Source organism: Kogia breviceps, chromosome 1 (assembly GCF_026419965.1).
Source record: "Kogia breviceps isolate mKogBre1 chromosome 1, mKogBre1 haplotype 1, whole genome shotgun sequence".
Taxonomy (NCBI): domain Eukaryota; kingdom Metazoa; phylum Chordata; class Mammalia; order Artiodactyla; family Physeteridae; genus Kogia; species Kogia breviceps.
Window position 1 is genome coordinate 144,138,032 of NC_081310.1, and position 25,005 is coordinate 144,163,036.

At 42.3% G+C, this 25,005-nt stretch overlaps 1 protein-coding gene across 1 annotated transcript in view; it reads right to left on the minus strand.

Moving 5' to 3' along the window:
• Positions 1-717: 717 nt before the first annotated feature.
• Positions 718-25,005, minus strand: part of IL12RB2 (interleukin 12 receptor subunit beta 2) — an 82,324-nt gene continuing 58,036 nt past the window's right edge. The window contains exons 10-16 of the mRNA XM_059075952.2: positions 22,187-22,387; positions 15,949-16,047; positions 15,700-15,858; positions 11,541-11,678; positions 8,686-8,776; positions 6,172-6,271; positions 718-1,254 (exon numbers count right to left, since the gene is read on the minus strand). Coding sequence (XP_058931935.1) covers positions 718-1,254; positions 6,172-6,271; positions 8,686-8,776; positions 11,541-11,678; positions 15,700-15,858; positions 15,949-16,047; positions 22,187-22,387 — 1,325 coding nt within the window. The remainder of the gene's footprint in view (positions 1,255-6,171; positions 6,272-8,685; positions 8,777-11,540; positions 11,679-15,699; positions 15,859-15,948; positions 16,048-22,186; positions 22,388-25,005) is intronic.

Consider the following 25,005-nt stretch of genomic DNA (forward strand, 5'->3'; position numbering starts at 1 on the left):
CTCAGTCATACGAGAGATACATCCCTAAGGAATCCCTAAGTAATCAATGGCCAATGTGGTTAGTATCTGTTGGATCAAACAGGGCAGCTATCTCAGGCCTATTGGACAGTACTGATCTAGACATAAGACCTGGTTTGTAGTAGCTACTTTATAAGTTGACCCTTAATGAGGGGTTTGGGACAGTTGAGACTCCCCTGTGCAGTTGAGGATCTGCATATAACTTTTAGCTGGCCTTCCTCATCTGTGGTTCTGCATCCATGGGCTCATCCAGCAATGGATCATGTAGTACTGTAGAATTTATTATTTAAAAAAATCTGTATATAGGTGGACCCATGCAGCTCAAACACGTATTATTCAGGGTCAACAGTAAATAGTTGTTGAATGAATGGTCCTCTGGACTGTCTGCCATTGCTAGGCTAGTAAGAGTTTTGGTTTCCACTCTTGCCTTTCTCCTTTCTGGCCAACATAGCCAAGAAAGTTTCAGGAACCCAGATTGGAGTCTCTAGGTCCACACAGCAGAGGATGTGATCTTAAGGCTCTGGAGAAGGCAAGATGAGGTATCTTGAGATGAGATTCACCCTGAGTTGGCTTGCCTGCCCTCTAGCTGCAACCAGACCTGATGGTAGCACCCAGATGTAACGACCACTGGAGCAGGTGGCTGGGGCACGCTGTGCCGCTTGGAGACACATCGACTTTCCAAACTTCAAACTTTGCCACTCAGAGCATGAGGGAGCCACACCCCATCTTTAACTGATCCAGAGTCAACTTCTCACCACAGGAGAAGGTGAGTGGGTGAAGGGAACTCGAGGGGAAAATGGAAAGAGAGATGTGCTGAGGCAGTTCTTCCTGAGGGTCAGTTATGGGAGGCTCATGTGAAGGGAGATAATCTATGTTGGAGGGTAAGTAGCCCTCATGGGCAGGAAGGTAGTCCACTGGGAGGACTGTCGAGGGGATGGCTGGGTTTCCAGGCGTTGAGTCGGGGCCCTTGCTCCCCAGCACCTTGTACAGATCCACCCCTTGTCCTGTCTCTGCTGTGAGAGCTCTCGGAGGTGGGGGGCTCGGGGCACTGTATCCTGTGTCTTCCTCAGAGGTATAGTGACCTTGGACTCCTTGTCCCTTTTCTGGCCAGCTGGGGTGATGGGGACGTCTGAAGGCTGGGGTCATTTGGTGAAGGACTTTGTTGATGACCAGGGACTCAGGTTCCTCGGGAGTGGGCCAGTCTGTCAGTCTATCCAAGGCCAGCTGCGTCTTCTCCTGAGAAAGGGGAGGAAGAAGCTTATGTGGCTATGTTGAGTAAGTAGTCGTGATGACCGACTTCTCCAGGGTTCCAAAAGTCCTGGCAGCCTGCACTGCCTAGTCAGCTCGAGGCGGAACACTGTGGGCCTTTACTTTGTGATGTAAGAGAATCAATTAACATCATTGGGGAGGCAGACAGGCAGGAGCCGTGGACTCCTCTCAACCCCAGCCAGTGAGTGATTCGCTACCCTGCTCAACCTTCAACTAGACTTGTTTCTGGTGAGTCAAACTGCACCAGCTGCTTTTCCTCTAGCAGAGAGGGTACGGTGGGTGCAAAGGAAGGGCTGAGCTTGCATCTGTCTGGGGATGAGGCACAGAAGATTTTAAAAGGGTCACACTAGAGCTGAATCCTAAGAGATACATAGTATTTTCCAGGTAAGGAGGTGGTGGGCAGGGAGAATTGGTCTATTCTGGAAACTGCTAGTTCTTTCTTAGGACAGGCACATTGAGGCTTCAGAAATAGAAGAAGGTCACATGATGAAGGGACTTTTATGGGATGCTAAAGAGTTTGGGCTTTGATACAACTACTGAAGGATTTTAGGCAGGGTAATATCCTTGTCAGTTATGCTCTTAAGAAAGACCCCTCTGGAATAACTTTTTTGGAAGTGACATTCATCCTTTCTTCCCTACAGCTAATTTCATTTGTTACTTTTCTTGCTTTGTCTTTCTCAACATCTAATTGTTACCAGCTCTTCAGTGTCATATCTTTCCTTTCCAAACTTATTACTGATTCCTGAGTCAAGTTCAAGCACTTTATTAACATTTCTTTTTACAGGCTTTATTGGGCTCTCTTTATGTCCTTGAAACTATGTTTTATGCTGACTGCTTGATCTATCTGAAGCAGATCTCCGAAGCCTGCTTTCATGAAGCCCCTAGTGACTGTTCCCTCCACTGGATTCCTACAACAGCAAAGAAGCCACCTGTTAGGTTCTTAGCACAAGAAGCTTTATACTGTCACTTTTTTTTTTTTTTTTTTTTTAACATGTCTGTAAGCTATCTGCAAGGAGGGACCATGCCTTAAGGGAGGAGGAGGATAACAAAAAATAGCATTAGGACAGGGCAAACCCTGAGGACTAGTCCCAACTCTGAGACTCTACAGCTTGGGAAAATTCAGTCTACCTCTCTGGCCTTTGGATCCCTCATCTGTCAGATGCCAAGTTGTGCAAGAATGGTTTGGTCTGGACTGGCCTCTGATGTCCCCACCCTTGCCTTGAGCATGGCAATTGTCCCCAAAGTGAATGACGATGCTGTCTTAGGGTAGACTTCTGCAAAGGGCCCTGAGCAGCCAGAGGGTACGTGTGTACTTTTCTTTTGGGAGCCTGCTCTTTTCCTATCGCTGTGCAAACTGGCCCTGGCACATTGGTCTGGCTTGGAATGTGACTGGCAGCTGTCAAAGTGCTGCGACCACTGCTATGGAAGAGATCTCACTGGATGAGGATCACCTTGTTGTTTTCACAGTGCGAGGCTCTGCCTTCTTGAAAGTTCTGGCAGTATCAATAGAGGCTGTTCCTCAGAGCTTTCACAAAGCAGCCACCCTGGCTGACAAGTCCTGGGGCAAGGTGTCTTGGACCACTAATAACTCAGGTACATCATGGAAACTATTTTAAGCTTTTACAAGCTCAAAATGGATAACATCCCAGTGATCCCCTTTATGATTGGGCCTTTTCCTCTAGAGCTTTAAGACCCATGGCTTTTTAGCCACATTTTAAGAAATGGTAGGGGGATGTAAAGTCTGAGAACTTAAAGCACATTTTGTTGGAGATGAAAGACTATTGTGTTTCTGATGTCTGTCCCAGCCTGTCACCAGGAGAGCAGTTTGGGTCTTTAAAAACCCTTCAAGGGTCAAGTGACATGGGGTTCTGAGGCTGCCACGAGGCCATCATAGATGGCATGTTTAATTCTTTTTTAATTTTCTAATTTACTGGTTATTTTTGCAAAAGAAATATATGTACATAGTTTTGTAAAAAAAATTTTTTTAAGTTCAAAGGAAATTTGTAATAAAAATTAAGTGGGCTTCATGCCTACAGCTGCCTCCCCAAAGGCAACCACCGTTATCAGTTTCATATTTAGGCTTCCAGAAATATCTTGTGCACATGTTGGAGACTGTGTGTGTGTGTGTATAAAATCATCTTTTTATACAAATGAGAACCCACTTTAGACAATTAGTACAAACTTTGCTTTTTTTCACTTTTAAATATATTAGAGATGTTAGACACATATAGATCTCATTTTTTTTTAGTAGTTGCATAACATCCTGTTGTACAGATATACCCAAATGTTTAACCTGGTCCCCTGGTGGCAGGTTACATTATGGCTTCTATTTATAATGCTGCAATGAACATACTCATACTGTACAACTTTGGGTATGTGTATGGCAATTTCTGTTATTTTTTTCCATGTGTTACTTTCTCTAACTCTTTGTCTTTCTCAGCATCTCTTCTAGGCTTTTATGGGCTCTTCAGTGACTCTGCATGCCTCTGTATCCCCTCATGCCCAGGCAGTGGCAAATAGAGACCATGATGCCACAGCTACCAGCTTGGGAGCCAGGTGTCTGCGACTGACCCAGAGCTGCTTCTCACTGTGCTATTTCAGGCTCTTAGGACATGGGACTGTGGAATCTCAGCATTGGAAAAGAGAGATCTTAGAGCTCAGTTGATTCAATTCCTGGTACCTGAATCCCCTCTAATACTAGCAGTGGCATCCTTATTGAGTGCCTTCCCATAGGTCATCACAATATTGCCACCAAGTGAGGGCCCAGTGTGTGAACACCTCTTGAGTTAAGTCTGTTCAGCTCAGAGGTTTTGACTGCTGGAAACACCCCCCCCTCACCCTGTGCTTAAGATCTTTTAGAACGTATAGTATAATGGAGGACAGCACATCCTGCTTGTATGTGAACCCAGGGTCCACCTACTAGCTGACTAACATTGGGCAAGTTACTGAGTCCTCTGTCCCTCGCTTTCCTCATCTGAAAAATGGGGATAATAATATTACAATCTCATAAAGCTGTTGTACAGATTAGGTGTTAATGCATGAAATTTTTTTTTTTTTTTTTTTTTTTTTTTTTTTGTGGTACGCGGGCCTCTCACTGTTGTGTCCTCTCCCATTGCGGAGCGCAGGCTCCGGACGCACAGGCTCAGTGGCCATGGCTCACGGGCCCAGATGCTCTGCGGCATGTGGGATCTTCCCGGACTGGGGCACGAACCCGTGTCCCCTGCATCGGCAGGCGGATTCTCAACCACTGCGCCACCAGGGAAGCACGCATGAAAAATTTTTTTAAAGTGCCTGGCATATAGAAAGTAATGTATGTTATATGTATATATAAACATAAATATATTATTATGTAATACTGTTGTATATCATATATAATTATATGTCATGTATAATCAAATATATCAAACATCTATCACATATATGACATACACACGCACATACATATACTGTTATTATTATACTGTTCTTGCTACTGTAACTTAACAGCAACAAAACTCCTCAATAGAGAGAGGAGACTTCAAGTGTAAATCTTCCTGGGAAGAAAATGAATGATCTTTGCCTTGTATGACCCATGTGCTTTACATGGCATCTTACTTAGTCTTCACAACAATATATATGAGAGATATTGTCAATTCCTGTTTTACAGAGGATGAAACTAAGGCTCATGTCATCGGGCCAGCGCTCAAGGGTCACTGACATGGTAAGTGGCAGAGGTGGTCTTATTTCAAAGGCATTAAACTGCGGTGACTTAACTTCCTACGGTGGCAGACATGGCTGGGACCAGCTCTTTCTCTGAGAGGCGGCTGGTACCACTGGCTTCTGGATGAGGCATGGGTGACTGAAGAGAAGAATCTTGGAGGAGGAGGGCTATATGATGTGAGGGGGCGGGGCTGCCGAGGCGCCGGGTGATGGGAAGAATGTGGGCACCCCTCTCCTCCCCTTTGCTCCCCTTCAGTGCACAGTCTTGCTCCACGTTCAGATGCCTTCAACTTCAAGACCCTCCATCAGAGACAGACCCTGCTGCCCGCTGTGAGCTGCTCTTCCCTCCTAGGACTGTGAGGCAGCCACTCCCTGCGTGTCCTTTACTCCCAGCACTCTCATCTGCCAGCTGAGCAACCTCTCCTGCCTTAAAACCTTTTCCTTGCACAATGGAATGACTTACTGGCTTCCTGCCAAGACCAAAATAGTCTGGGCTCTATTTATCTGTTCTGTGCTCACACAGGACGGGGAACATCACAGTAAAGCTTCAGTGCTCTTGAATTTGGATGAGCCAATGCTCAGACTAGTGCCTGGCAAATATATTTGCTTTTTAGGGCCTCCCTGGTGGCGCAGTGGTTGAGAATCTGCCCGCTAATGCGGGGGACATGGGTTCGAGCCCTGGTCTGGGAAGATCCCACATGCCGCGGAGCAACTAGGCCCGTGAGCCACAACTACTGAGCCTGCGCATCTGGAGCCTGTGCTCCGCAACAAGAGAGGCCGCGATAGTGAGAGGCCCGTGCACCGCGATGAAGAGTGGCCCCCGCTTGCCATAACTAGAGAAAGCCCTCGCATAGAAACGAAGACCCAACACAGCAAAATAAATAAATAAATAAAATTAATTAATTAATAAACTGCTTTTTAAATTTGTTTTGAAGTGAGCTGAGGTGAGGAGAGGAACAGAAGGCATAGAGAGGAATGAAAAGTTATGGGTCTTTTAGTCTTGGTCATAAGCTTCAGAAAATTCCTGTGCATGGGAGTGATGACTCAGATGGTAACCTAGCACTCGTGATAAGCAGCTTATCCAAAGGATCTAAACACCGAGGTTTCCCTGTAACTTCGATGAAAGACTTAGATGTACTGATCACTAGAACCCCATCGACTGACCACTAAGGCTTTATACCTTACCTCCACAATGGGATATTTCTTAGCCCAAGTGCTATTCGCTGGGTCTGGAATTTCTTTGCTACACCACTGAGGTCTGAGGGCCAAAAGGAGAACAAATACCCTGCAGGTAAAGAAAACAGTGACATTGGTTAAGTGCACACACGGTGGCATGGAAACACAGGTTCTTAGTGCAGTGACTTCAGTGTAGGGGTATGCAAATGAGTAAAATGTAAACACTGCAGGAGAAAGATGATGCAACATCCAAGTCTGGACTCGTTTTCTGTGAAGTTTGGATAGGTGATAAAGACTCGTGCAACCACTTAGGGTTTGCTAAATAAACGATGCAACTTTTGCTCGATGTAATGTTTAGCTATCACTAAGCAGCCAAGTACTCACTCAACAAACGTTGATTGAATCCTTAATGTATGACCAGCACAGTGCCACATGCTGGGGATAAAACAGCAAACAAGAGGACATGGTCAATACCCTTGGGGAGATTACTATTTATATTTAGTAAATTAGAATGTTTATAAAGAGCTTGTAATGAAAACAGAGTAAAACGGGATACAGGTGGTATAAACAGCTTGGACATAACTAAGTAAAAAAAAAAAAATGCCAAGAAAAAAATACCAATAGAGAAATATCCAAACTATTAGAGTAGTTGTATTTGGTGATCAGAGGGTCTTTTTATTTCTTCTTTCCACATCTCTGGGTTTTTGAAAATATTTTAAAATGAGTTTATGATGTGGAAGAAAAAATCCTATAAATGTTTCTCATATGCATATGACTTAACTATTTTGACTATTTTTTTAAAAAAATTCAAGACCAATATGAAGCATTTTTAAAGACTTGGCTTTAACACACTTTGTTTCATAAGAAAAGTAAGCTTCTGGGACGTGTTCAACCCTTTGAAACAAGAGATGAGGCCATGTGACTAGGTTTTTTCCAAAGAAATGTGAGCAGAGGTACCTGTGACCTAGTATAGATCATGCAGATGAGGAAGGTGCCCAAGGGATGGTGGGCCAATAAAATGGAAGACAGTTGGATCCCTAAATGACACTGAGGAGCAGAGCTGCCAACCAATCTGGATGACATACCTTAGAACTATTATATGGGAGAAAAATGAGCTATTTTATTAAAGCCACTATATTTGGGGGCTCTTTTTTTTTTCTTTAACAGCAGAAGCCTCCACCCTAACTGATACTATTTCCCTGAAGAGAGGCTGCATGTGATCCTAGTTGACTCTTTGAGTTCAACTTTTTCAAAGTCTACCTAAAGAGAGCTCTGCTTTGAAGTATCTATCACATATGGGAGAGCTTCAATAAATGGAAAGCCTTTCAGACAGGTTCAATGACTAGTAGAATGACTTTGAGCTAGTTTTATTATGACCTCTTCTACGTTACACAACATCTGAACAAAACTATTGAATAACTAACTCATTTAAAAAATTCTCTTTACCAAATAATACATGTTTAAAGAAATTTTAGGAAATACAGTTAAATAGAACTAAAAGCGCTATGCTATGATTCTATCCCTTGTTATAACCACCATTAATATTTTAGTGTATGTCCTTGGAGCAGAGAATATTAACTGCCATCCAATACCCATTTTCCCCTCTTTCTTAGAAAGGGGACCCTGATTTACTGGGACAACAATGAGCCCAGCTAAAAGGCCACAGTTTTAAGCCTCCCTTGCCTCACCAAGTTCTGGCCAATGAGAGGTAACCTAAAGTGCCATGTGTGACTTCTTCATGTGTCTTGAAGAGGTGGGTTATGGGCACCTCCCTTCTCCCTGTAGTTGTAGAATGCAGGCATGATGGCCATAGTTCCTGCAGCCGTTGGACCATGAGGTGAACTTGATGATGAAAGCCAATGTCAGGATAGTGAAGCAGAAAAAGAAGGAGCCTAGGTCTCTGATGACTGGGGAGCTCCTACACCAGCCGTTACCTGAGTTTACTTACTTTACCTGGGTGAGAAACTTAGCTAATTTGTCATATTATTTTTATGTTACATACAACCAAATTTAATGCTAACTAATATATCTTGTGTGTCTGTGTGCACGTGTATACGCACTATTTTTAAAAAATGAAAGTACATGTTTTGCAACCTGCTTTTTAAAATGTAATATAGCAAATATTCATACCACTTAATTTTCTTCTACATCTTTAATGAATGCATAGGATGCTGTATAGTATGAAATATACTGTGATTTATTCAACCAATCCCACATCATTAGGCATTTAGGTTGCTTCAAATTGCTTTCCTTCTATGAACGATACTTCAGTGAACATAGTTGCCACTAAATATCTGTATATACCTATGATATACTTAGAATAAATTTCTAGTTGGGAATTGCTAGGTGAAATGTTTAATATTTAAAAAAATTAAACATATACTGTCACCCCAAAAAGATGAATATAGTTAGTGTGCTACTAGCGATGTAGGAGAGTAACCATTTTTTTGACCCATAGCAGCAACAGCTATTATATGAAAAAAAAAAAAAATTTACCAAAGTTGGCAGGTGTAATGAACTTACTTTTGCCGGAAGCAACGCACTGAGAGAACGCCCACCATGATGACACCCATGCAAATGCTTAGTGCCACAAATGTGCTCCAACTGGCTTTACCTGAAACGAAAAGTTAGCAAACCCTGTGACTGAGTTATCGTCAATGAACATTTCTAAATACTGACTGTTGTGTGAACCCGCTGGGCTTTACCCACAGCTCCTGGATAGCTAGACTCAGGAACAAGGCCAACTCTCTTTCGCCCATTAAGGAAGGAAGAAAGGGCCCAAAGGGGCCAATACTATCGTTCCAAGGAAGGAGCTCCAGCCCTACAAGGGCTTCTTCCTCTAATAGGTGCAGAAAGAAAGGGAGTATGGTATACAAAGCACTGGTTGTGAACTGGGAGCCCTGGATTCTAGTCCTAACTGCCACTGACTGATGTGTGGACCTCAGATTCTTGATCTATAAAAGGTGAACAATGACATCTACCTTGCAGGTTGTTGTGAACATTAGAGATGGTGTATTTAAAGGGCACAGCCATGTATCTGAACAGAGGAGACCTCAAGAAATGGTAGCTATTAATTTTACCAAACCATTGGATAAGACCTCTGTCTACCTAGGGTCTTTGAAATTGTTCTGATTCCTTCCTATAGACATGTAAATATTTCACTATGTGTTGGAATTTTTCATTAATTCATCCAACGTTTATTGAGTGTAAACCATGTAACAGGCCAGGTTAGGTGCTGTAATACACAGATGAATGGGACATGGGCTCTGAAGATAGTACAGGAGACAGATGGGTAAACATGTAAACTAAACCAGGATGCCACAGGATACATGTAAAAACAGCATGTACAAGGCAGTGTTGCAGAGAACAGCATGGGAAATGGTTTCATGAGCAGCTCAGGAAGGTTTCCCAAAAGGCAGGATGTCAAAAGTTTAGAGTCGGATGGCTAGGAGTTGGCTAAGTGGACAAGTTAGGGAAGTGCAGACTCGACAGACAGCAAGCACGGAGGGAGGAAAGAGCGAGTGCTTCAGCAACCACAAATAGTCTGGTCTTGCTTTCCAGTATGAATGATGAGTGTGCGGCAGACAACAAAGCTAGATGGATGAACAGGACCAGGTCGTGCAGGGCTTGGTAACAAAGCAGTGTAAATTCTAGCTTGAAAGCCCGTGGGGAACCACTGACGGGTTGCAATAGGAGGCAGAATGTCAGCAACAGGGATCTTGTAGAAAGATTCTTCTTCTGATAGAGTGAAGAACAGGGAAGGAGGGGGGTGACCAGGGGCCACTAACGGCCATAGACCTGCTAGCCCCTGTGAGAGGGGCTTTTCCCAGGGCTGAACAGGGGAGTTAATGCAGGAAACCTCGTTACCACCCCACACAATCGGCATAATCTGACATTTTGTTAGCATCTGCCTTTCTTTCTGGGCAGATGGGACAAGTCTGGAGTACCAGGGGTAGAAAGATGCTGAGTCCTTAGTCCAATTAATTGCTCACAAGTTAACTTTCATGGGAGTGCTTGAGAAGAGGGCTGGTCACTTTTCCCAGTGGAGGAGTATCTGGCATAGAACAACAAAGTCCTGAATGATTAACTTGATACTCCATGTCACAAAGCAAGAACAGTTTGTTTTATGCTTAGAGCAGATGCAAACGGGCGCTGCCAGAGAGAACAGCATAATTTAGCTAGTGGAGAGAAACCCATGTTAGCTGGGTCACTTCTTCACATACTCAAACTTAAGAAACTGAAATCTGTGTCTGATTTGTAGTTCTGCCACTTGCCACCTCTAAGACCTTGGGTAATCTTTTTGTACCTCACACCTGTAAAAAGGCATCATAATCTCATTCTTTTATTCATTTCATATTGAGTGCCTGGTAGTATGGCCAGGTACAGGAGTGTAAAGCAGGTACATTACATGGTTGTGGTCAGGATTAAACGAGTAAACGTATGTGTTACATGTGTTGAATTGTGTCTTCCCACCCCCAAAATTCATATATTGAAGTTCTAATTTCCAGTACCTCAGAAAGTGACCTTATTTGTAAATAGGGTCATTGCAGAGGTAATTAGTTAAGACAGGTCAGGCTGGAGTAGGGTGGCCCCTAGCCTGATATGACTGGTATCCTTGTAAAAAGGGGAATTTTGAACAAAGAGAAACACACGAGGAAAACTCTAAGTGAGATGAAAGTAGAGATCTAGAAACCAAGGAATGCCAAAGATTGCCCCCGGTCGCGAGGTGAGAGGCGTGGAACAGATTCTCTCACAGCCCTTGGAAGAAGCCAACTCTGTTAACACCTTGATCTCAGACTTCCAGCCTCCAGAACTGTGAGGAAATGAATTTCTGTTGTTTAAGCCACTCAGTTGTAGTACTTTGTTACAAGAGCCCCAGCAAACTAATACAGTATTCAAAGAGCTTAACACAATGCCTGGCACATAACTATCTAATAGGCAGTAGCTGTATTATTTGGGGGATTATTCTCATCATTCATTGAACAGATATTTATTTAACAAGTGCTATGTGCTGGGTGCCATTCTAGACCTTGATGATAGAGATTAAACAGATACTAGTCCCTGCCTATTGGATTCAGAGTTTTGAATAGGGGTCAAGTATAGTGCATTATGAAGGAAATATGGACGTGCATTTGGGAAGGCTTTCTGCAGGGGACAACATTTTTGCTGAGTTTAGAAAAACGAGTAGACACTGTCTCCAAGCAGACAATGTAATGGTGGGGCACTCTGGTTAGAGGAAATAGCAAGTGCAAAGGTATAGCATCAAGAAAGTAATTAGTGAATTACAGAAAATCTGATAATCTGCATATCAAGTAGTGGGAGTATACTCCTATACAGGAATTCACAGTGGACTTGCCCTCTCTAAGGGTGGTTCTTACCTTGCAGACAAAATTCTCTTTCATTTCCTTGGGGGCTTTCACCAGCAGCTGTCAGAGCTGTCATCCATAGAATGTATGTCACTCTGGGCCGCAGGCTGTCTATGGGATGTGAATTTGGGGAGACCCTATAGGGAATTTCTGAAAAGAAGATAAATATAAAGGTTAAGGCACAAATTAAAGGAAATATCTGAATGTGGGCTCTTACTCATTTTTGTTTGTTAATGCTTCATTTAATTTGAAAGAGAAAGCACACTGCTGTTTTAAAGTAGTCCTCATTCATTAATACTTAATACTTTAAAAGGCCCTAGGCACTGTCATTTATGAAGGCACCACTTCAGAGCATATCAGAAGAATTACATTTTTTTCTGTGGTAAAATCATTTCAAAGAATTTTTATTATTTTGCTTTTGAAACTATTTAGCTGTAGTAACTTCTTTTATTTCCTATGACTATAATGTTTCCGACATTTATCAGGTATATTTGAGAACTCCTGGGGAGGCAATTAAATGTACAAATTGTTTTCAATGGAATTTTTAAGCAAGCTAAGTTTAGCAATTAATGAAATAGACATTTAATAACATTTATTAATTCTGACTTCCTTTTTTATTTTTTTTAAGTTCTGGGTACTGGTCTTAGTGGGTTTAATCATTGATCTGCCTCAATTTGACATAAAATCTGAAAAATGAGAGCAATGGTACTTAGATTTATTTTGGTAGTTTAAGGCTAGACTGTCAGTTCTTTATGCTTTTAACACCGCTGTAGGTTCTCAGCAGGTGAGATTTTGGTTTTTGAGCAATTTGTTTATGCTGTTTTTTTTCCTCCAAGAGACATGAATATCGGTAGCCTTTAGTAAATAGGCAGTCTCCTCCTCCAGGGATCTGCTGGGTGTGAGTTTTGGAGTGACCTCTCAAAAACTGAGGGGGGCTGTAAAATCAAGGCAAGAACTTCGACAGGTGTAGCCTACTGGTTTGCTCAGCAGACTTGTGTGTGTGCTGGTGATCAAAGTGGAAACTAGAACTCAGCACTTTGTGCCTCAACATTATTTACTGTCTCACAAACCCCAGGGCAAGTCAGATTTTGACCCTGTTTGCTGAATTTATTTCAACAGTCACACATATTTATTGAGTGTCTGCCCTGGACAAGGCACCAAGGCACAGAATCTGCCTCAAAGAGTTCACCATCTAGTAGGGAAAACAGACCCCTTACACTCACTCACCCCTACTTACTATGTGTGACCAGCAAGATGGAACCCTGTATTATTGCATCCAATCCACCCAAAGGAGCTGAGGCCAGAGCAGATCATTTAACAGCTGTGACTATCAGATCAATTTCTATATTTTACATCCTTTTGAGAAAAAGTACCGTGTGGAAAATTCCCAAGCCTACTTTAACCTGATGAAATTGCTTGCACAGACTTCAGCTATATGATTACACTAAAATGTCTCTTATTCCCAAGGCAGGGGACTAAAAACATAATTTGGGAGAGACTTTCTGCTCATCTTGCTGCAGCAAAGCGTAGGCGAGCATCAGGGAGTCAGTCGTCCAACTGTGTTAGGGCATCCTTAACTCCAGGAGTGAATGAGCCATTGGAACACAAGGGAAGGAGTTTGAATGATTTGCTGGGCCAAAAAAGTTTACACGGAAACACAGATAACTGCACATGTGTATATTTGAAGGATAAAAATAGAAACTATGGGGGAAGCCAAGAGGAAGGTGATGGTGTCAGCAGTTTGGTTGGCAAATAGGTTGAGTTGAGTAAAGGAAGAAAGAAGTCATGCAGGAAATACTGGTTCTGCTGCCTTGTCTGGGCTGTGATCTCTGGCAGAGATAAAGGAGGCCATTCAGTTCTTGGATCTGAAACTTTAGGTTTAAGGTGGTTAAATGACAAAGGCACCAGTTAAGGGAGATGTGATGGTTGCCAGTCATCTGAAAGGTCACCAGTAAGAAGGTCGAGTGGTACCAGGCAAAACAGCTGCATGGCTCCTGGAAATCAGCTTTTATGTAAACATCTGCATTGGTTTGACAAAGCCCAGGGCAGTATTTACCCATTTGTTATTCAAAAAATACTATTTTTATCAAGCACCTACTGGGTGCTTGGCTGCATTATAGGTAAGGGGGAGACAATGGTGAGCTAACTGCCATGGCTTCTGCCCTCATGTTGGCAAAAACAGCCATGTGATAAGTAGAATGTGTGTGCCCGTAGAGCGGTGCAAATGGCGGTATCAACAAACCTCCAGAGGAGTGGCTGTGTGCCCAAATCACCTGGGGAATGCAGATGCCCCACCCCAGGGCTACCCCGCTCCCCTGCCCAGGCAGGCGAAGTGTTCCTACTGCACCCTGCTTGTGCTGTTAGGGGCCGTGACAGAAGACGCCTTGGAACTCCATCCTCCTTTTGCTGATGTGGAGCCTCTCTGCTTTCCTTTTCCCTCCTCCTCAACCTACTGCCCTCTACCACTCTCTAGAAATGGCACTTGTGGATTTGCCAATGATTTCTGGTTGCCCAATGCAATAGTAGGTGTCAGTCCTTGATTACAGCACTTACATATCACTTTTGTGTACTTTTCCATCTCCCTGGGTGCACTGTGAGCTCTCTGAAGATAGGGAACAGGTCTTTGTTCAGCTATAAGTGCTAAAAGGGAAACCATCTAAACTGGTACAAAACAGGGCTTTGAATCTGCACCTTGTCCCCTTTAAAGTTATTTTAAAATACCCTTACACAGACTTTAGATTCATCAGATTTGGTGCAAAAAAGGTAGGTAATTTCTTCAACATCTACAAGAGCAGATTTAAGAACCATCTAACCATGTTGATCTTGTTGTAAATAAGCATCTTCGTTTAAATTCTGTCAAAATGAAAAATTGTGGGGGAGCAAATTTCATATGAAGTATTCCAAATGGCTCATGACGAGATCAATTGATTCATCACCTTTGGGGGTGCCTTTCAGAACTGACTTACCCCGACAGTGAGGAGCAGTTCTGTTCAGTGATCTGCTGTATTTAACAATGGTGGATTATTAAGCTGATTATTGTAAGATCTTATTAGTGGAATACTATAAAGCTGTTAAAAAAAAGAATGAGACAAGTCCACATGGATTGATGTGGAAAGATCTCAGTATGTATTATTGAGAGGCAAAAATAAGGTGCAGATCAGAATATAGATGGTTATCCCAAATGTATGCTAGTGTATGCATTAAGTTTTTTTCTGGATGAACACACAAAGAACCGCTAACAGCCTAAGAATGGAGGAAGGGATAATTTCCACTTTATATCTTTTTGAACTATTTGAATGCTTTTACTATATACAAGTATTATTTATATAATAAGAAATTAATTAGCTTTAAAAGTCATAACTTTTAGAAAAGCAGTACTGCAGATCTAAGGTCAAGAGAGAGGACCAATTCCTCAAGTTTCCCAGGTAAGAATCACTCTGCAGGCAGCTCTCTGACACCTACATCTCAGGCTGGCTTTGTTACATTCTTCTTGGACCTAATAGTTCTCATGAAGGAATAAAATGGTTGCTTCTTTATGATAAATGCTCCTGAAAGAAAGCCAGCTGCCTATGAAATACTAAAGGGAAGCTCAAGCCAGGAAAAACAAAACAAAACTGAGTAAATCAAAGATTAGAACATTAAATCTGGCAAGTGACTTGGAACTGCTCGGTGAACGAGTGATGAAATCATTTGAGATAATGCTCCAGCCAGAATTTAATTGCTTTAGTCTTACAGCATGATTACGGGTCATAAGGAGTTACTTAAATTGTATTTTATCCATTTAAGGAGAAAATAATATGCTATGATGGTATTTGCAAGTGTGGTGATTCGAAGATTCTCCAAATGCATTTCCTGCAAGCCTCAAGAGTCTATATAATAGTATCAAAGTACACTTATTGGTTTTTGAAATGCTATCTCCCCATATGAATAAGCTCCTTGAGAGCCTCGTCCATTAACTTCATTTCTTCAATTTGCTTAGCATGTAACATTCAGTAACCTTGTGTGTGTGAGTGTGTGTGTTTAGATGTCTGTTTTTCTTCATTCAATTAATTTCAAATATATTTATGGAGCACCTACTAAGTGCCAGGTATGGTGCTAGCACTTGCACACACTTGTGTTTTCCCAACATCTAAACAAGAAAGACCCTGCTGCCTTTGTTTCTCACACATACCACAAAGCTGAGGCTGGGAATCGAAGTCCCGTTCCTTCCAATATATCCTGTAATGGAGGATGCAGCCCATTTGCTCCCGGGCTGGAATTTCGTTCCATGAAATTAAAATGCTCCCCTTTTCCTCTGAGATGGCATTAATGTGGGGGCCACTCAGTGGTGCTGTGAAGTAGAACACAGGAGGCTTTTGTCACCCTCCAAATCCAAACCATTAAACTACAGCAAAATTGGGTAAAAGGTCCCAAGACTCACCTTTGTGCTTAGAGTTACCCCGGATGGAGTTGCATCCTCCCTTGTCCCCTGAAAGTGCATGCACGCGGATTTCATAACAGATGTAGGGTTTTACGTTTTCTGCAAGACATAAAGACAAATGCTACTCCGGGTGAAACAAGGATTTAAAGAAAACCACACAGACAGCTTTTGAAACAAAACTCACCTTCAAGGAAAAACTTTGACTTTTACAAATTATTTGCTGTTTACAGAAAAGTAAGGGTGATGTTTTGCAGGCATAGCACCTGAACGGCTCTTCTAATACCCTAGATGCTTATCAGTCTCTGACAGGGCAGCATGGCATGACACATTCAGTCGTGACTAATCAGGGGTGCTCAGTGCAATCTACCCCCTTGTTCCCCTCCTTGCCCCCCCTTCTCGCACCATGTTCCACTCAGATCTCAGTTGCTTCACAGCTTGGAAGATTAGGAAGATACCTGGGAATGTTAATACTCCTTCCTAGCTTTTAAAGTGCCACACTTGGCAGTTTTCTGTCAGTCATGAAGTTTATTGGCAAGTCACTCTTCCCTTTCCAAACTCCCTATTTCCATGAATCTCAGATTTCTACTTCCTGTAAAGAAAAGGCCCCTCTCATAGATACTGCCCATGACATATCTTTAAACTCCCAGTGGGGCTTCCCTGGTGGCACAGTGGTTGAGAATCTGCCTGCCAATGAAGGGGACACAGGTTCGATCCCTGGTCCGGGAAGATCCCACATGCCACAGAGCAACTAAGCCCATGAGCCACAATTACTGAGCCTGTGCTCTAGAGCCAGTGAGCCACAACTACTGAGTCAGCGAGCCACAACTACTGAGCCCGCATGACACAACTACTGAAGCCCACATGCCTAGAGCCCGTGCTCTGCAACAAGAGAAGCCACAACAATGAGAAGCCCACTCACTGCAACGAAGACCCAACGCAGCCAAAAATAAATAAATAAATTTATTTAAAAACAAAACAAAACAAAACACTCCCAATGAAAGTTTAAAGGAAAAAGATTATTTCTGTTAGGTACCTAACTGTAGTCTCATGTGGTCAGGGTAAGGACTCTCTCCCATATTGTTCAATGCCCTGCCATAGGTAGGTCTGGTCCCCTACACTGACGATTAGGGTTTAACATTTTCTTTTTTGGGAAGAAGAATTTTACATCACAAAATAATTTACTAGTGTGTGTGTTATATAAAAATCCATTGTCCCTTAAATATTCCAGCAGGTAGGTAGTATATGAAGATCAGACGTGCAACCAGTACCATCAGAAGGGACCATGAGGAAATCAAAACTCATGCCATGGGTGAGTTCCAACTCGTATTCATGAACCAAGTGAAATTGAGCAAGGCTGCAATCAGCTTAGTCCTGTAATCCAAAGATGCTTTGTGGGTAGCCTCCAGACCCAGAAGCTCAAAGGGCAACACGGAATATGGAATAATTTCATTTGGGAGGGGCTGGTGCCTGGCTGCTCTGTCGCTAGTTCTGGAAGGGACCCACCAACCACCGTGCCATGTGGGAGTTCCAGATGAGCTCATTAGGCAAATGGTTTCGTTGCATTTTGCCATGCAAAGTGTGAGTTTAGGGCAGAGGCCTTGGGGAACTGCTGCATCAGAAGCTGTGGGTTCCTTCTTATGAACAGCCTACCCTTAGTGGAGGAGGGAGGAAAATGTGCCTCCATAACTTAGCTGACATTTTCCTTTCTATGAAGAGCAGAGCCCTAGCGAGCTTGTTCCCCAGTTCTGACCTTAAGAACTCCTGTTTTACTGGCTAATTCTTACATGAACACCCCCTAATCATTGTCTGCTCCCTACCTCAAATTCCTTAGCCTTTGCTGCTGGTGGATGAAGCCCATACTCTTAACATTTTCATTTCTTTCTACAGTCTGGCCCCAACTTCTAGGCTTATATCTTGAAACCCCCATGCATACACACATATACCTGGCACCCTTGGGCAAAGGCTCTGTTTTCACATTTATAAACCACCTCTTAGGTGGTTTTTCTGCAGAAAGCTAAATTCACCTATTAAGTCTGGGAGAAGGCAAACATTAAATGATCAGCAATGAGTAGTAATCACAGAGGAAGTATGATGGGACCATACGGAAGAGGAGCCCAAATAGCTAGGCATCAGGGAAGGTTTTCTAGACACTGTGATGTCTACATATTTGTAAAAGGAGTGTCTCTATAAGGTCAGAACTGTTTTCAGCAAGACAAGACAGGACTGACAGTTTCTAGCCTAGGCCACACCAACTTATAATCCAGGAGGTGGACTTTATTGTTGTCCGCTCCAAAACACCCAACTTGGCGCCAGCCAGATGCTGGGAAAAGACTGGTAAGGATCTGATAACAATGAGTCATCTTACTTATTGGAGAGGGTTACTTTGAATTCTTAAGTATGAGTTAAGTTTTTGTTTGTTTGTTTGTTTTTTGCGGTACGCGGGCCTCTCACTGTTGTGGCCTCTCCCGTTGCGGAGCACAGGCTCCGGATGTGCAGGCTCAGCGGCCATGGCTCACGGGCCCAGCCGCTCCGCGGCATGTGGGATCTTCCCAGACCGGGGCACGAACCCGTGTCCCCTGCGTCGGTAGGTGGACTTGCAACCACTGCGCCACCAGGGAAGCCCATGAGTTAAGTTTTAAGTGTGTATTTCCAGAACATAACATCAACACAGACTCATAGTTGATCAAATGTTTTCAAGTGGGAGAACAACTTGAATTAATAGTTATCTTACCCAGTATTATTCATTTTATTCAAATGAATATGTCATACTTAGGAAGACATTTTAGCTTCCTAAGTATGGGAAACATTCTCTCTTGTCATCTCTTTTATGCATTGTGTGTAGAAGATAGAATTTCTAAAAGGAAAGAACTGTAGGGACTATATAGTTCAAACTATCCCAAAGGGGTAGATCCTAATACAGTTTATAATAAGCGTTTACAATTATATAGCAGTTTAGAGTTCAGTAAATGCCTTTTCTATCCAGTGTTTCATCTGATTTGATGGGCATAACAGCCCTAAAGGAAAAATGGTTCTATTGCAACAACTCTAGGGACAGAGAACACATTGCCTTGAGGGGCAATCAACTGTCCTATTAGAGACCATCAGTATAAGGAAAGTTTTTTCTCAAAATTGAGCTGACATCTGTCTTCTTATAATTTTTATGCAGGGGGCCTTCGTTATGCTCTCCAAAACAACAAAGGACACATACTCTTTCTTTTTTTCTTTTTCTTTTTTTTCTTTCTTTTTTTTTTTTGCGGTACGTGGGCCTCTCACCGTTGGGGCCCCTCCTGCCGCGGAGCACAGGCTCCGGACGCAGAGGCTCAGCGGCCATGGCTCACGGACCCAGCTGCTCTGCGGCATGTGATCCTCCCGGACCGGGGCATGAACCCGTGTCCCCCGCATCGGCAGGCGGACTCCCAACCACAGCACCACCAGGGAAACCCTACTCTTTCTTACATACATGTCGAAGCCAGTAACAGCCATCAACCACCCACCACTGCCCCAATCCAGAATTCTCTTCCATGGGCTAAGTGGTTTCCACATTAAAAATTCCCGACGCCTAAGGGCTTACTCACTTTCCTCTGATGTTCACTGGGTTATCCAGGCAGCACTCTTTTTAAGTACAGCGATTAAAACTGAATACAACCCACTAGAAGTCTGAGTAGCTAGACTCTAAAAGAGGCACACAGTTAAGGACTGGCTCGTGTATTATCATGCAGTGCTCTCTGTTTATTTCATTTGTGGAAGTCTTGTCTCCTTAAGCAGGGTGCGTGTAGCCTCTGGTCAGGTGTAATAGTTGTCATGGTGTAATGAAAATATGGGATTTAGAGCTTGAAAACCTATTAAAATCTTAGCTCCATCACATATAATAATAATAATAATAATGATAGCTAAATTATTAAGCACTTAAAATGTGCTAGGTACTGTTCAAAACGTTTTCTCTTTCAGTTAGTCTTCACAATAACCCAGTGGGGTAGGTGATACTACCCCCATTTTACAGATTAGAAAATCAAGGCACAGAGAAGTTAAGCAATTTGCCCTGGATCATACAATTTAGTAAGTGACAGAGCCAGGACTCAAACCCAGATAGTCTGGCTGCAAAACTTTTAACCTCTATGCTGAACTTATACTTTAAAAATCACATAGACAGTTTTAACACATTAAATTAACACGTCCATTGCCATACAGAAGATACATTTATCAACATTTTAATTTGGGGTGATACTGCTGATTAGCATTAATTATCTTATGATGATTTTGAATTATTATAGAACAACAATTAGGAGAAAAATAGAAGGAGCACAATACTGTAGTTTCGGCTTCTGAATGTTCTGAATGTTTCAGCACACACACACACACACATGCACACACGTCACATACCTTGTTCATTGAAATTCATTCTGGAAGAAGATTGTCAAGCAACTGACCATCTAACTAACCTAACTTTGATATGCAAATAATACCATTTCTCTTTGGGAAAATTAAAATAAGAAGAAATTTCTACTAATAGGTTTTTGGTAACATATTCATCAGTAAGTAAGGGAGGCCTCTGAGTACTTCAAACACAAAACAATCTTAGAAGCTGAGTGTAGGGCTTCCCTGGTGGCTCAGTGGTTAAGAATTCACCTGCCAATTCAGGGGACATGGGTTCGAGCCCTGGTCCAGGAAGATCCCACATGCCACAGAGCAACTAAGCCTGTGCACCACAGCTACTGAGGCTGCTCTCTAGAGCTCGCGAGTCACAACTACTGAGCCCCAGTGCTGCAACTACTGAAGCCCCCACACCTAGAGCCCATGCTCTGCAACAAGAGAAGCCACCGCAATGAGAAGCCGCACACCGCAATGAAGAGTAGCCCCTGCTCGCCACAACTAGAGAAAGTCTGTATGCAGCAACAAAGACCCATCACAGCCAAAAATATAAATAAATATATATTTTAAAAAGGGCTTCCCTGGTGGCGCAGTGGTTGAGAATCTGCCTGCTAATGCAGGGGACACGGGTTCGAGCCCTGGTCTGGGAGGATCCCACATGCCGCAACTAGGTCCGTGAGCCACAACTACTGAGCCTGTGCGTCTGGAGCCTGTGCTCTGCAACAAGAGAGACCACGATAGTGAGAGGCCCGCATACTGCGATGAAGAGTGGCCCCCACTTGCCACAAGTAGGGAAAGCCCTCGCACAGAAACAAAGACCCAACACAGCAAAAATTAATTAATTAATTAATAAACTCCTACCCCCAACATTTTCAAAAAAAAGAAGTTGACTGTGGCTAACAGAGTAAGACTTCAGAGTTTGTGAATTAAGAACTTGAAAAAAATAAACCTGAGACTTTGCCCTTTAATGTTTGTTTGGCAAACATCAACTGCCTGCAGTGTGACTAGGACTAGATCTCTCCTCTGAGAGAAGAGGTTAAGGATTCTTTTCACTGGTCAGGAATAGCAAGCCCCATTTAGGAATTGCTATGATAAAAGCTAAAGGGCAAGTGTCAGACTCTGATGGGAGGAAGATGTGCACCACAGCAATCATTTATAAAAATGATTAAATGAGCCTTTGGCTACCTTGTTTTCCAATTGTCCAATGTTGTTTATGCTCAGGATTGAATGGTTGACTATTTGTGAGATTTCTTTTTAGTTTAAATTCATATTGTATGATACAGAAATTTAGGATGTGCTCCAAGGGTAAAATGAAATTGTAAAAAAAAAAAAAGAAAAGACATTGATTAGCTTCTGTCCAATTATTTGAATATATTTTCAGACACTTTCTATCACTTGATTTTAACCACTGACAGATTCAGAATTTGAGGACTAGAGACACCAATTATCATATAGATAATTCTGGATTTGTTATCATACAAATAGTAAGTAGCAGAATTGGAAATGAAAGATCTTCTGGTTTCCTCATCTGTACAATGGGTATAATAAGTCTTGCTACACATGACTGTTCTCAAAATTAAATGAACTCCCAAATACAAGGTGTCCATCACAATGACTGGCTACTACTTAGCTCTCAGCCATGCTTGTTGGGTTCATTATTCAGTCATCTTATACAGCATTGTATCAGGCACATGAGTTTTCCATAAATTCTAGAGTTTTTAATCAGTGAGTCTTCTATGGCTGCAGTGGTGCATCCTTCTTTGCATGCAGCTGCCTGTAACTGAAGGAATGACTCTGGGTTCCCGCCTGCAATTTCCTCAAAAAACGTGAACTTAGAAACCCTCTAGAAGGAAGGTGAATAATTAAGTACCTGAAATCAGAGCAGACAGGTTGTAGGGGGGACTCCGCAACCAGCCTAGAGGGGGCTGCGTGCTGGGCCCTGGATGGAGTTCCCTCCATTCCACCACATACTCCTGCACAGCAGTGGCAGCTTTACCCGGAGGTGTCCATGTCACCACGAGGTTGTCCACGCCCTCTGAGTTTGCTGAAACCTGTTGAGGAGCCAGCAACCCTTTATGGGGAAAGAGGGGGAGGGATAAAAATAAAATCACAGTGGATAAAGATATAAAAAACAACAGCTCAACCCAGCAAAGTTGTAGCAAGAACTGATTTCTTTTAAAGAACTTCAGGTTCACAGATTTTGTTCATCCAGCTTCTCAGATCAGTGCCAGGACCCTATGTAGTGTTATTTATGAAATTATTTTCCCCTTCATCTTCCATTTCACTTCCCATTTCTGTGTCCCCAAAGGTACCTGCTCTAGTGAATATAATATGCATCCTTCTAATCCACCTCCCATATGTTTATTTACATATATATGTGTCCTTGAGAATTAGTGTTGCTTTATGCTGGTGTGTTGAATTTTCATGAAACATGTTTGGAGTAAATCTAATGCATTTCCTAACTTTTTATTTCACTCAACATTATGTTTCCAGGATACATCCATCCTGCTGCTATATGAAAATCCAGCTCATTCCTTCAGACTGCTGCCTCAACCCTGTCTTTGTCCAGTCTCCAAGTGACAAGCAGTAGCTTCCTTCCAACTTTTTGCCAACACAAACAAGGATGCAATGAATATTCTCTAGCATGTCCTCATCTGTGCCTGTGCAAAAGTGTCTCTCTCACCCTCCTACACTGTTGGTGGGAATGTAAATTGGTAAAGCCACTATGGAGAACAGTATGAAGGTTCATTAAAAAACTAAAAATAGAGCTACCATATGACCCAGCAATCCCATTCCTGGGCATATAACCAGAGAAAACCATGATTTGAAAGGATGCATGCACCCTGATATTCATTGAAGCACTGTTTACAATAGCCAGGGCATGGAAGCAACCTAAATGTTCATCGACAGAGGAATGGATAAAGAAGATGTGGTACATATATATTAATACAATGGAATATTACTCAGCCATAAAGAGGAACAAAATAATGCCATTTGCAGCAACGTGGATGGACCTAGAGATTGTCATATAGAGTGAAGTAAGTCAGAAAGAGAAAGACAAATAACATATATCATTTATATATGGAATCTAGAAAAATGGTCCAGATGAATTTATCTGCAAGGCAAAGACTGAGTTACAGATTAGAAAACAAACTTATGGTTATCAAGGAGGCAAGGGGTGGGTGGGATGAACTGGGAGATTGGGATTGACATATATACACTACTATATATAAAATAGATAACTAATGAGAATCTGCTGTATAGAACAGGGACCTCTACTCAGTGCTCTGTGGTGATCTAAATGAGAAGGAAATCTAAAAAAGAGTGCATATATGTATATGTATAACTGATTCACTTTGCTGTACAGCAGAAACTAACACAATATTGTAAAGCAACTATACTCCATTTATTAAAAATTTTTTAAAATATCTTTATTGGAATATAATTGCTTTACAATATTGCATGTTTCTGTTGTACAACAAAGTGAATCAGCTATAAGTATACATATATCCCCACATGCCCTCCCTCTTAAGCCTCCCTCCCACCCTCCCTATCCCACCCCTCTAGGTGGTCACAAAGCACCGAGCTGATCTCCCTGTGCTATGCTGCTGCTTTCCACTAGCTATCTATTTTACATTTGGTAGTGTATAGATGTCAATGTTACTCTCTCACTTCGTCCCACCTTCCCCTTCCCCCCCGTGTCCTCAAGTCCGTTCTCTACGTCTGCGTCTTTATTCCTGCCCTGCCACTAGGTTCATCAGTACCATTTTTTTTTAGATTCCGTATATGTGTGTTAGCATATGGTATTTGTTTTTCTCTTTCTGACTTCACTCTGTATGACAGACTCTAGGTCCATCCACCTCACTACAAATAACTCAATTTCGTTTCTTTTTATGGCTGAGTAATATTCAATTGTATATATGTGCCACATGTTCTTTATCCATTCATCTGTTGATGGACACTTAGGTTGCTTCCAAGTCCTTGTTATTGTAAATAGTGCTGCAATGAACATTGTGGTACATGACTCTCTTTGAATTATGGTTTTCTCAGGGTATATGCCCAGTAGTGGGATTGCTGGGTCATATAATAGTTTTATTTTTAGTTTTTTAAGGAACGTCCATACTGTTCTCTATAGTGGCTGTATCAATTAATATTCTCACCAACGGTGCAGGAGGATTCCCTTTTCTCTACACCCTCTCCAGCATTTATTGTTTGTAGATTTTTTGATGATGGCCAGTCTGACTGGTATGAGGTGATACCTCATTGTGGTTTTGATTTGCATTTCTCTAATGATTAGTGATGTTGCACATCTTTTCACGTGTTGGTTGGCAATCTGTACATCTTCTTTGGAGAAACGTCTATTTAGGTCTTCTGCCCAGTTTTAGATTGGGTTGTTTGTTGTTTTGATATTGAGTTGCATGAGCTGCTTGTATATTTTGCAGACTAATCCTTTGTCAGTTGCTTCGTTTGCAATTATTTTCTCCCATTCTGAGGGTTGTCTTTTCGTCTTGTTTATGGTTTCCTTTGCTGTGCAAATGCTTTAAAGTTTCATTAGGTCCCATTTGTTTATTTTTTATTTTATTCCTATTATTCTAGGAGGTGGGTCAAAAAAGACCTTGCTGTGATTTATGTCAAAGAGTGTTCTGCCTATTTTTCCTCTAAGAGTTTGATAGTGTCTGGCCTTACATT